This window comes from Schistocerca americana, chromosome 1 (genome assembly GCF_021461395.2).
Source record: "Schistocerca americana isolate TAMUIC-IGC-003095 chromosome 1, iqSchAmer2.1, whole genome shotgun sequence".
Taxonomy (NCBI): domain Eukaryota; kingdom Metazoa; phylum Arthropoda; class Insecta; order Orthoptera; family Acrididae; genus Schistocerca; species Schistocerca americana.
Genome location: NC_060119.1, coordinates 331,612,249 through 331,626,116, shown reverse-complemented (window position 1 = coordinate 331,626,116; position 13,868 = coordinate 331,612,249). Strand labels below are relative to the sequence as shown.

The 13,868-nt window shown below is 40.4% G+C and overlaps 1 protein-coding gene across 1 annotated transcript in view; it reads right to left on the bottom strand.

Annotated features, from left to right (window-relative positions):
• Window positions 1-10,643: 10,643 nt before the first annotated feature.
• Window positions 10,644-13,868, bottom strand: part of LOC124547263 (forkhead box protein L1-like) — a 60,596-nt gene continuing 57,371 nt past the window's right edge. Inside the window, exon 4 of the mRNA XM_047125098.1 lies at window positions 10,644-11,409. Within this exon, the coding sequence (XP_046981054.1) occupies window positions 11,287-11,409 (123 nt within the window). The 3' untranslated portion in view covers window positions 10,644-11,286. The remainder of the gene's footprint in view (window positions 11,410-13,868) is intronic.

Genomic DNA, 13,868 nt, shown 5'->3' with positions numbered 1-13,868 from the left:
ACCATGGGGTCGGGACAGACAGCTTGTGCCTGCAGACAGTCGTCGTTCATTTGTATTGCTTCCGGCAGGGGTGTAGGAGAGACAGACGGAACGTCCATTGCATCGTCGATGGTTCAAATGGCTCTAAGCACATCTGAAGTGATCAGTCCCCTAGACTTAGAACCACTTAAACCTAACTAACTTAAGGACATCACACACATCCACGCCCAAGGCAGGATTCGAACCTGCGACCGTAGCAGTCGCGCGGTTCAGGACTAAAGCGCCTAGAACCGCTCGGCCACCGCGGCCGGAACGGTTTTGGTCTTCTGACCATATGCAATTTGCACATTCATCGTCAGGAGCTGAGAATTATGGATGGTTAGGTTCTGGTAGCGGAGCGTTCTTAGTATCAAAGGGGACAGATTCGTGCATGTGCTTTCTAACTTCCAGGAGGTAGGGAAGACAGGAGTAAAAGAACGGAAGTTCAATAGCAAAAAAAAAAAAAAAGGATCTGAACAGTTACTTGCTCAGACTAGTTAATTTGAAACTAGTTCGTTCATTAACTACACATCTTTAGTGTTATTGATCCAGATGAAGAAAACTGAATAACAGCAACAGAAAAAAAGAAGTCATCTGAACAAATTGACACATGGTAGTTGATGAATCCAAAGAAGGCAAAACGGAAAGAGTTCTTTTCAAGTCAATGGATTTTGAAGTCAGAGAAGATGGTGAACATAAGGCCAGGCTGGATGTCATGAGAAGGTTATATATTTCAAGGAATTATTCAGCCCAATATTAGATATCTGTTGAAAGAGTGCTGTCTCTATGGGAAATTGGATGAAGAGATTTTCAGTTGAGATACCTGAAACATACAAAGCTGGAAAAAGTTGAGTTTTGAAGAAAACACTGTATGGCCTTAGACAGACTCCACCCACATGGAATAAAACTGTGACTGATGTCCTAAAAAACAGGAGGACTAATCCAGCTGAAGGCAGATGAATGCACATATAAATGTGTAACCGAAGAAATGTACAAGACTGTACATGTTGTCACGCGTAGTGGCTGCGCGGTTAGAGGCGCCATGTCACTAATCGTGCGGCCCCTCCCGCCGGTGGTTCGAGTCGTCCCTCGGGCGTGGGTGTGTGTTTTGTCCTTAGCTTAAGTTAGTGTAAGTAGTGTGTAAGTCTAGGGACCGATGACCTCAGCAGTTTGGACCCTTAGGAATTCACACATATTTTGAACTATACATGTTGACAAAGTAATCAGTATAGGAAAAGACCTGGAGAAAATTGAAAACATGCTGTAGAAACCTGAGAAGAATTTTGAGATGCCTGTGGCAGAAAATCCAGATATGTACCTAGCGACACAAATAATGAAAACAGAGAATGGACTATTTCTATGTCAGGAACAGTATGTGAGGGAAGTGCTGGAAAAATTCAGTATGACAGACTGTAAGGCCTAGACACATTATCATGAAGCTGTAGGAATTTTTCTTTATTTTCATGTGAAACCAGATCAGATCATAGACTCACAGTCAAGTGTCAGAAGTGGTTCAAAAAAGATAAAAAAAATTGTTACCAAAGTATTAGAAGAACTCTTAGACGACCTGTTCTATAAGACTCCACATTGTTTTGGTGAATGGGGAAACCATGCTGGCGGACCTCGTCAACCAATCCGCCGCCCTTGAAGTCATACAGTGAGGTACTGTCGCGTGATTCGTAGAAAATGGGGTGGCGCCCCATCGCTTATAAACAACAACCATTGTCTTTATGCAAGAGTAACGTTTTGCAAAAGCACTGATAATTCATCCCGCAGAAATCTGTTAATCTCTTTGGTAAAATGTCTGACCCTACGAGTTTGTCACTGACAATTCCTGCCCATACATTGATAGTGAAGAGATTCTGATGCCTCACCAACTTGTTTGCTTGAGTATTTGCGTCTGTCACATGTGAATAATGTGGTCATTTACTGTGCCATTTCTTGTGAATCCTGCCTACAGCATCGAATACTACACATTACTCCTCACAAGTAAAACAGCCCATATCTTAACAGACATTAGTTTCCGAACACATATTTCTAGGAACTTTTCTCCTAGATTTGACCAATGTTACCTCTTGCAGCAATACATGGTACATTTTTGTAAACACAATGTATGCGGTGTAGCGGCTCCGGTCACAGAAAACCATCATTACGGCCGGGAGTGCGGTGTGCTGACCACACGCCCCTCCTATCTGCATCCTCACCTTACGATGACACGACAGTCGGATGGTCCCGATGGGCAACTTGTGGCTTGAAGACGGAGTAAACGTATGCGGTAAGCATGGGAGGCAACTACCTGTTAGCTTGGTGTCAGCGAGATGTGCGTTTCGGCCTAAGTGTCTGTCATTTGTATAGTACTGTATAAAACGAGAAAACTAAGTACTCTGCACAGCAATAAAATTGACAAACATTATCAGAAATCTAAACAATAGAAAGTCCAGGTCAATTAATATACAATAATAGTTACAGTTTATGTTTGCTTTTTTCAAAATTCAATTTCTGTTAAGGCACTTGTTAAGTTTTCTGAATTAAATTTCACTGCCACGCTTAATTCTTACAGTTGAGAAATTTATTCAGAATAATTTCCAACAAATCTAACTTATGCTCATCGTTCTTTTGGTTTCCACCGGGGAGGACAATTGATCCGTAACTAAGGGGACGCGAATTCGTTTGTACTTCAGCTAGTAAAATACTGTCATAGTTTGACAACTAAGTCTGTACACATTACCATCCTGAGCAAAATCTGGAGATGCATAGACTCCGAAGTGAGGTACTTGGGTGTACTGATGGGCAGTTGAGGTTTTCAGCAGCCCGCGAAAGGCAAAGGTCTCGATTTCGAGTCTCGGTCCGGCACACAGTTTTAATCTGCTAGGAAGTTTCATATCAGCGCACACTCCGCTGCAGAGTGAAAATCTCATTCTAGGTCAAATACGATAGCGTATATAATACAGTTTCTACGATTCACAGACATGGCGTACACGTTTTTCCTCCATTAGAGCGTCAAAGTAATAGGGGTAAACTCCAGAAACTAGGCCAACCCTTCGCCAGTAATCGTGAGTTTGTACTCCTGAATCCAATAGAATACCTTCTGAGTGAGTTAGAACGCCGACTTTGTTCCTAATCCCAGCATAAGACATCACTATTGTCTTCTCCAGTTTGAACTCTTGAAGAAGATGATTGGGCTGCCATTCCTCCACAGACATTCAGACACCTTACCGAAAGTGTCCCCAGCAGAGTCCACACCGCCATAAAGGCGAAGGCTGGGTATACCTCATATCAATGTCCACTAATAGGTGTCCAGATACTTTTTTGATCAGATAGCGTCTAGCGATCCATACACACTTGCTGATAAAATATTGATCCATCGATATTTTCTGCAAGGGATGAAGGTATGTATCGGCGATATTATTTACACTTGCATATGGATAAATCGAATTCGAAAGGGCAATTTATGGCGTCGATATTTTCGCAAGTCGCCGAAGTGGCGTCAAATAAAAAAAAAGGACTTGTAACACGGCGGCCGAACTTCCCCGCGTGGGGCCTCCCGGCCAACAATGCCATACGATCATTTCATTTTTTTTATTTTACATTATATTTTTTTCGCAATTTTTGTTAAATATTTGAAGCTGTTCTTTTGAAATTGTAGTAGAGCGTAATTTTACATATGCTTGTCTTACTACTTTTTTTAGCTTTCATCACTTCCAGTCTTTCTCTTTGACTGTGTGAAGTAGTCCGTTTGCACTGGGGGGTTGGAAGTGTGAATGGAATAACAAAACATCCGATGTGAAGAAACAGCACGTAAGATGCGTGAAAAAAAAAAAAAAAACTTATAACGCAAGTAACGTTCCACTTCTCATCACCATTCTTCAAAAATAGGAAAATGACGAATAAAAGTGTAAATGACAAGACTGGTCTTTGCGATGGTCGTTCGACCTATACTTGAGTATTGCTCATCAGTGTGGGATCCGTACCAGGTCGGGTTGACGGAGGAGATAGAAAAGATCCAAAGAAGAGCGGCGCGTTTCGTCACCGGGTTATTTGGTAACCGTGATAGCGTTACGGAGATGTTTAATAAACTCAAGTGGCAGACTCTGCAAGAGAGGCGCTCTGCATCGCGGTGTAGCTTGCTGTCCAGGTTTCGAGAGGGTGCGTTTCTGGATGAGGTATCGAATATATTGCTTCCCCCTACTTATACCTCCCGAGGAGATCACGAATGTAAAATTAGAGAGATTAGAGCGCGCACGGAGGCTTTCAGACAGTCGTTCTTCCCGCGAACCATACGCGACTGGAACAGGAAAGGGAGGTAATGACAGTGGCACGTAAAGTGCCCTCCGCCACACACCGTTGGGTGGCTTGCGGAGTATCAATGTAGATGTAGATGTAGATGTAGACTTGTGAGGGGAAATGCCGACGTAATCGGCGCTCGGTGCTACCAACAGAATCTGCAACGTTCAACTTCAAATGGTTCAAATGGCTCTGAGCACTATGGGACTTAACGTCTGAGGTCATCAGTCTCCTAGAACTTAGAACTACTTGAACCTAACTAAACTAAGGACAGTACACACATTCATGCCCGAGGCAGGATTCGAACCTGCGACCGTAGCAGTCGCGCGGTTCCAGACTGAAGCGCCTAGAACCGCTCGTCCACCGCGGCTGGGTGTTCAACTTCGCTACGCAATTTGGGCACAACAGCTGGTGTCTGCTAAAATTAAAAAAAAAGACAAGGAAGTCGACTTTCCAGATAAATCAGATATATGACGAAACCGAACGATGGACCCATCGGAAAGCTTTTATTGTACCATTTAGCTCCAGTTAGCATTGTTGGGAAAGTGGTTATCGACAAGCGTGAATCTGCATCATTTTCCTTTCAGTTCTTGCTCTAAGCAGGCTGCTAGCTTCTTGATGTACAGAATATCCAATAATAAATCAATACTTAAATATACAGCTCTAAATTGGCAATATATGTACAATGAGCAGCCGATATTTTTTTGGGCGATACATCAATATTTTTCCCGTCGATATATCAATAAATTTCTTTGGAATGTCGAAGGTCTATAATGATCCTTTTACATATCGATATATCGTAGATTAGATTAGATGACAAAGGAGTAGAAATTGGAGGAAGAAGACTAGGGTGCTTGAGATTTGCTGATGACATGGTCCTTCTAGCCACAGGGGAAAAAGAATTACAGGATTTGGTGGACACCATTGCAACTAACGGAAAAAATATGGAATGAAAATTAACACAAATAAAACAAAAGTATTGGCAATAGGAGGAAATAAGGAAATAAAAATTGTGCTGAATGGAGAAACACTAGAACAGGTGCAAAATTTTAAGTATCTTGGAAGCAAGATAGACACCGACTGGAAGTGCACCACAGAAATTAAAACAAGGATAGCAATGGCAAAAGAGGCGTTTTATAAGAAAAGGAGAATCTTCTGCAGCGGTATGGACAGAGAACTCAGAAAGAGACTCATAAAATGTCTTGTATGGAGTGTTCTTCTATATGGCGCTGAAACATGGACTATGAGGAAAAAAGACAGAGAAAGGCTGGAGGCTTTTGAGATCTGGACACGGCGGAAGATGGAAAGAATAAGTTGGATGGACAGAGTAAAAAATGAAGAGGTACTGAGAAGAGTGGGAGAGAAAAGGCAGTTACTAAATGTAATAAAGAGAAGAAAAAGAAATTGGATTGGGCATATATTAAGAAAGAATGACGGACTGATAAAAACAGTTTTAGAAGGTTATGTAGAAGGGAAAAGGAAGCAAGGAAGGAAGAGATTCCAGATACTGGATGACATGATGGACGGTACAACATACAGCAGCCTTAAGAAGGAAGCAATGGATTGCAGAAAATGGAGAGGCAAAGGACCTGCTAATATAGCAGATAACTGATGATGATGATGATGATGATATCGTATGCCCGATATTTTTACAAATATCAACAGTCCTAATCTAGACGCTTTAAACTGAAGTATTTACGAGAGTCTTTGATCGCAAGTTCCTTCGGTTTGCTCGTGTCTTAGCTTAAGTGCAGTACACCAACAATGGTCCCACCGTACGGCTCACATATAATATTCATCATCACTGATACGCAAGTCGCCGAAGTGGCGTGAACTAAAAAGACTTGCAATACGGCGGCCGAACCCCGAAGGGGATATCCCGGCCAATAAACGCCATACGATCATTTCATTTTACCCTTCAGTTTGATAGTCCTTTTTACGTTCTGAAGGTGACAATTTTGCCGTGAATTTTATGATTTTTAAAATTACCATCCCATTAACACCAGTTTTTGTCATACGACAATATTATTCTGTTTGTCTCCTTGTAGTCCTTTCAGGCTGTTGATAGCTGCGATTGCTAACAATTATTAGTCACTGTGATCTGCTTTCACTTCCATTTTGTGTTTCCTTGACTGACTTGAAGAAGTTCGCTTTTGATCGAAACTGGTTAGCAACCAAATCATGAAAAAGCTCTTGTGGTCATTGTCTAGGATATATTACAAAAAATAATCTCAAGTACCACGAAAAGCCGAAAATAAAAGTACAATGCCTAGAGTATGAGGGATGAGATTGGTTATGGGCTGCTGTGTTGATTGACTGCGTAGACTGGCGCCTTAACTGAAAGGTGCGGACTTCCATATTGACATTTACGTCTATCCTCCGCAAGATCCTTTACAACGCATGGCGGAGGGTACTTTGCACCATTGCTAGTTATGTCCTCTCCTCTTCCACCCGTGAATGAAGCAATGGAAAAACGTTTGCGTGTATGACTCTGTATGGGCTCTGAGCTCACGCTCTCCTTACGGTTCGTCGCTCTGCTGTCTGTCGAAAAACCTGGTTCTGTAGAGTTCCTCTAGATTCTCTACTTACCATCTAGGCTCACGGAGCATTTTCGCAACCATCTAGTATGGTTCGAACCGACCAGTAACAAATATAGCAGCACGTCTCTGAACTGATTCATTATCTTCTCGTAATACGACGTGGTAGGTATCCCAGTACGCAAGAGCTGGTTGCACACTCGATCTGTACGTGATCTGCCTTATATGTGCGGTAAATTTACCGAAAATCCTTCCAATGATCCGTATTCGACCATTCGTCCTCCCTAGCTCGTTCCATTTCGTATCCTTTCTCAAAGTTACACTCTTGACGTGACTCAGTCAAGCATCATACTTTAATAATGTATTCTAACATTATGCAATATTCCTCTACTCATCTGCATTAACTTACATTTTTAAATTTTAACGTAAGTTTCAGACATCGGAACCAATAGAAATTTTGTGTATTATGTAACCATGTAAAAACAAATATTTTGATTTACCCTGCAATATTTTGTTCAGCTGACATGTTCTACATCTTTATCCTGAATAAAAACTGCTGAACACAGAGCTAACTAATCAACTAACTGTCCAACTCATTCTCACTCTCTCACCAGTCACTCAACGACGACACATTCCTATATACAACAGCGTCGCCAGTAAAACCTACCGTCTCATACCGCTTTCCAACCTATCTGATAGATCGTTTATGTACACGGAGAACAGAAGCGGTCCTGTCACACTTCCCCGGTGCACTTTCTCTTTCTTCAAGACGTCTTAGAGCCAGGTACCTACTTGAGAACGTGTTCCTCACCTTTGTTAACTATCTACTGCAGTAATGCGCAGAGTCGAAAGCATTCAGGGCATCTAGGAATATAGAGACTGTTGAAGGATTGAGTGTTAATCAGCCGAAGCATAAAAAAGTGCGAGTACTAGACGTGTATATCTGTCTTTCGACATCGTATTTCAACATCAACGACCTCGGGGAAGATCAGTTTGGATTCCATAGAAATGTTGGAACACGTGAGGCAAAGCTGACCCTACGACTTATCTTAGAAGAAAGATTAAGGAAAGGCAAACCTACGTTTCTAGCTTTTGTAGACTTAGAGAAAGCCTTTGACAATGTTGACTGTAATACTCTCTTTCCAATTCTGAAGGTGGCAGGGGTAAAATACAGGGAGCGAAAGGCTATTTACAGTTTGTACAGAAACCAGATGGCAGTTATAAGAGTCGACGGACATGAAAGGGAAGCAGTGGTTGGGAAGTGAGTGAGACTGGGTTGTAGCCTCTCCCCGATGTTATTCAATCTGTATATTGAACAAGCAGTAAAGGAAACAAAAGAAAAGTTCGGAGTAGATATTAAAATCCATGGAGAAGAAATAAAAACTTTGAGGTTCGCTGATGACATTGTAATTCTGTCAGAGACAGCAAAGGACTTGCAAGAGCAGTTGAACGGAATGGACAGTGTCTTGAAAGGCGGGTGTAAGATGAACATCAACAAAAGCAAAACGAGGATACTGGAATGTAGTCGAATTAAGTCGGGTGATGCTGAGGGAATTAGATAAGGAAATGAGACACTTAAAGTAGTAAAGGAGTTTTGCTATTTGGGGAGCAAAATAACTGATGATGGTCGAAATAGAGAGGATATAAAATGTAGACTGGCAATGGCAAGGAAAGCGTTTCTGAGGAAGAGAAATTTGTTAACATCGAGTATTGATTTAAGTGTAAGGAAGTCGTTTCTGAAAGTATTTGTATGGAGTGTAGCCATGTATGGAAGTGAAACATGGACGATAAATAGTTTAGACAAGAAGAGAATAGAAACTTTCGAAATTTTGTGCTATAGAAGAATGCTGAAGATTAGATCGGTAGATCACATAACTAATGATGAGGTATTGAATAGAATTGGGGAGAAGAGGAGTTTGTGGTACAACTTGACTAGAAGAAGAGATCGGTTGGTAGGACATGTCCTGAGGCATCAAGGGATCACCAATTTAGTACTGGAGGGCAGCGTGGAGGGTAAAAATCGTAGAGGGAGACCAAGAGATGAATACACTAAGCAGATTCAGAAGTAGGTACTGGAAGATGAAGAAGCTTGCACAGGATAGAGTAGCATGGAGAGCTGCATCAAACCAGTCTCAGGACTGAAGACCACAACAATTTCAACATCTCATTCATCTGAAGCGTAGTGAGGGCTTACAACTAATTGGACTAGGAATCGCACTAGAACTACTGCGATGGTCTCATGTCACATCTTGATCGTAGATCTGCACATAGAGCCAACTTGCCACCAGCCAGTGCAACAAATACTACAGCTGGGATTAGGAAATTTAGTTGCATTTCCCCTTATTATCAATTTTGCAAATTAGATTAGATAAATTTTTTGTTCAATAAATCCATAGTGAGTAGATCCTCGAGGGTGTAGAACGTGTTATAAAATGGCGATACACAATAAATTTTTACAGAGGAAAAGATGTACTAACTTACCTTCTACAGAAGCCTAGTGAGATGGTCATCGTGGATGTGGAATAAGTCAAAAATCTTAAACTTATTCCCATTTCAAAGGTAATAAGAGACTTGTCAGAAAACATGCAATCGTACAATATATTGAGATGCATCATTAAAGAGAAAATCAGCTTATAACACGTATTTACAGTTGTACAGAAGTCAGATTTTACGTTGTACATTATCTGATGTTAATAATATATGCACGTCAACTGGTTCTGCTAAGAAATTCGTCAATGGAGTAGAAGGAGTTGGAGAGCAGGAGAAGTTGGAATCCTTTAGGCTTCACTTCAGATGAACTTTATTGGTAGCTGAACTTTTTACGGCTGCTGGAAAGTTATTGAAAATACGTTTTCCTGAAAATGTACACTTTCTGGGCCAAAATAAATACTTAAAATCTTTGTGAAAACTGATCTTACTTCTAGCATTGATTTGATGAACTGAGCTGAGGAACAATAATACTCTTATTGATGGGTCCTGTAAACCAGAATGCACTCGCCGTTATTGAAGTGAACTAAATCTGATATGCGGCTCTGGGCCCTCAAAAATCTGTCATGTTTGTTGTGATTATTGATAACTCCCTCCAAGATTCAAGTATAGATGTCACGTTGTTCTGAAATTTGCATCTAGGGAGCAGTAAATCTGATCTTTATGTTCTTTCTGTGGACTGACTGTACATAGTCATTCCGAGATGAAATAATAGTAGGTACCATGTGGTTTCACTTTACCATGAAAACCTGTTACATGGGTAGCTTAAAAAATCACAATAAGATGTTTGTATTCGATATAATATAAAAATTCTTGCTACACTTTTATTATACGTATAAAATTAATGCATTAGCTGCATATATACAAAAATTGTCATGGGACATAGTTGTTTTCCGCATAAACATTGAAAAATGCTATTGCTACCATTTACAATGAACAATAAATATTACACTTTTTTACAGTACTTCACTTATTGTTAGGCGTGCAGTGGTTTATAACATATGTTATCTCCCTGACATTACTTCCATCGCCTGTTACAGGGGAAACAACTGCTGATTTAAGGTGGTTACACTAGTAATCGTAAGGTAGACTACCAAGAATGATAAAACATACCACACACGCAAATCTTTCACCTCGTCAAAGTCCAAGCGTGCTTCTTTAAAGACCAATTTAAGACTGAGGTACGTAGAGCTGTGAAGACAACTGTGCACATGCTTTGCTCTTGTGATGCAAAAAAAAAAAAAAAAGAAGAAGAAACTGGACACATATGCTGCAAGAAATACTTAATGAAGAGAAGAACTTATTCCCTATTAACTTTATGAGTTGAAAATATATCCACGTGACTGGCGTAATTACCCAGGGACTAATAAAGAAAAGCATCTGACTCTGTTCTATAACTCCTTCGAGTACAAAGGAGGATACAATTACGAATCTATAACACCACCAGTCACCAATTATTGTTACCAGAAAATCCTATGAAGATTTCAAACGTAAGGCTGCCGGAGTCATGGCTTGTATAGGTGTATCTTTCCTTATGTTATCGCTTTCGAATTAGTGCTCAGGAGACTAAACTGAATTTTACACTTTCGAATAAATTCTTCCAGCAACTTTTCTGCATATGTTTCCACACGATACTGCTGCTGCTGCGAATAATGCCCCACAATTGACGTTTGTGACTACAAGCCTACAAAGAACTGGTTCCCGGGTGCAAACATGTGCTTGTCGGCAAGCTTTCACAAATTTTCATAACGGAATATCAAGCACGCGTTCAGATAATTGTGTAAGATTACCTGTATCGACTCAAGCATGCTTGCACCAAGTACATTAAGAAGTACGCTTGTGAAGTCTGAAATTGCATGTGTGTCCACCTTTACACGGTACACTGCTACAGTACACGTCCCCATAACATGTGGCAGCTTAGCTTTGGCACGACCACCCATTCACAACGAATTAGTTGTTGTCACATAGAAGATGTTTTCCTTATGAGATTTTCAATTCTGAAAAGCGCTGATTTGCTGAATTGGCCAGAGGTGGGGCTGCTCGCTTCATCCTTCTGCAATTGGTCGTGGGGACTGTTGATTGCCTGTAAAAGAATTTGTCAGTGTTACTTCCTGAACATTTCTAAGAAAGTTATTAGTAGCGTCAGACACTGAACAAGTTTTTTTTCAAACTCTATATGCAAAAGGAAAGTAAGGTAATTTAAAGCACACCTTTCAGCTTTTAAGCATAAATTCTGTGTTTCACATTGTATTTTGTGTGTATGTGATTTAAAAAATGACAATCTCTGGTTATAGTACGTTAGTTTTACGTATTTTCTGCTTAAAAAAGCGAAAAACTTACTACCACAGAACGAGAGAAGTTTTCGTTAAGCAAGACAAATCCCGTTTTTATGTTATTGAGGAATCATTAACAGTGTAGTCCGCCCAAAGGAAATTCGCTGAGGGCATGAAAATAATATAACTGCAGCAGACGCCTTTCTGAAAAGTATGTTCTTAGCCTTTTTTAATTTGAAATATGTTGGTGTGGGTGAATTAACGCTTTCCCATGTAAATAATGGCATCGTTTATTGTGTTTGGTTACATTGTATCTAACTGTCTTCGATGTTTGTTTTACTTTGTAAAGCTATCGTGAAAAAGTCATACGCACTTCAGAAGTAAGTTACTCGAAAATTTTCGTTCATTATTTTTAGAAATCCTTTTACGTATAGCAACGAAACTGTTGATTCTGAATACCGAGAAATCAATAACTGAGACTAATACCGTTATTTTAAAGCATTGAAACTACCACAAGTAAGGAGACAAGAGATCTCTATGAGAGTCTTTTTCAATGTCCTGGCGTCTGTAAGTGAGAGAGATTTGTATGAAAAGTGGAGAAACACTCAGTTTTCCCGAATAGTCATTTTATTTGGGATTTTAAATGTTTATAGACATACAACTATTGATGTACCCTTCTGAATTTGGATGAACCGAAAATTCGATTGTTGAAAATAAAGTTGTTGTTGTTGTGGTCTTCAGTCCCGAGACTGGTTTGATGAAGCTTTCCATGCTACTCTATCCTGTGCAAGCTTCTTCATCTCCCAGTACCTACTGCAACCTACATCCTTCTGAATCTGCTTGGCGTATTCATCTCTTGGTCTCCCATTACGATTTTTACCCTCCACGCTGCCCTCCAATACTAAATTGGTGATCCCTTGATGCCTCAGAACATGTCCTACCAACCGATCCCTTCTTCTAGTCAAGTTGTGCCAGAAACTTCTCTTCTTCCCAATCCTATTCAATACCTCCTCATTAGTTACGTGATCGAAAATAAAGTGCACTGAAAAAAAAACATAAATAAAGAACCTGCAAAAACAAAAAATACATAAAATAAGGAATAACCATTTGTATGAAAATGAAGTAACCGGAGTAAAATTTCTGTATAAAATAAACTACCTGGAAATTAAAGTGCGTTGTGAGTTTTGTCACAAGTACACTGATAATTTTTGTTTCTAAGTACCAAAGTTGAGTTAGTTGAATGACTATCACTGGCACAGTCTACAATGTTTTAAGTGCTTAAAGGTGACTGGTCAATCAGTTTTTGATAATCTGTGAGCTTGAAATAGATGGTCAGAAGACCAAAATGTAGAAACTAAGAACGAATTGTTTGACAACTGATGAACTCTGAGACAATCCAAACACATTTTTAATTATAAATGGATGCTGATCACTTAATTTTTCATAAGTTATCAAAGCTTGAAAAACATCTTCAGATTACCAAAACGGAAAAACAATGGCAGTTCAGATAAATCTTTACTTACGTTTATAATTGCACGCAATCTTTTTTTTTTTACATGATATTTCTTAACTTCTGGCCCATTTCTTTTTCTCCGTCCCCTCTTTTCTTAACTGAGGTGAGAGAAGTCATGGGATAGCGATATGCACATGCATAAATGGCGATACTATCGTGTACACAAGATGTAAAACGGCAACGCGTTGGTGGAGCTGCCACTTATACTGAGGCGATTCATGTGAAGAGGATGTGGTCGCACGACGGGAATTGACAGACTCTGAGCGCGGAATGGTATTTGGGACATTGGACATTCCACTTGGGAAGTCGTTGGGGAATTCAGTATTCTGAGATCCTCAGCATCAAGAATATAACATCTGAGGCCTTACCTCTCACCACAGACAACACACTGGCCACGGTCTTCGCTTAACGACCGAGAGCAGTAATGTTTGCATATAGCTGTCAATGCCAACAGACAAGCAACACTCCGTGAAATAACCGCAGACGAACGTATCCGTTAGGACAGTGCGGCGAAATCTGGCGTTAATGAAATGGGAGTGCCTTTGCTAACAGCACGACATCAACAGCTCCACCTGTTCTGGGCTCGGAACCGCATCAGTTGCATTTTAGACGAATGGAAAACCATGACATGGTCAGATGAGTCCCGATTTCAGTTGGTAAGAGCTGATGTTAGGGTTCGAGTGTGGCGCAGGCCCCGCGAAGCCACGGATGCAAGTCGTGAGAAAAAAAATAAAAACACCTACAGCCGTCCTTGTG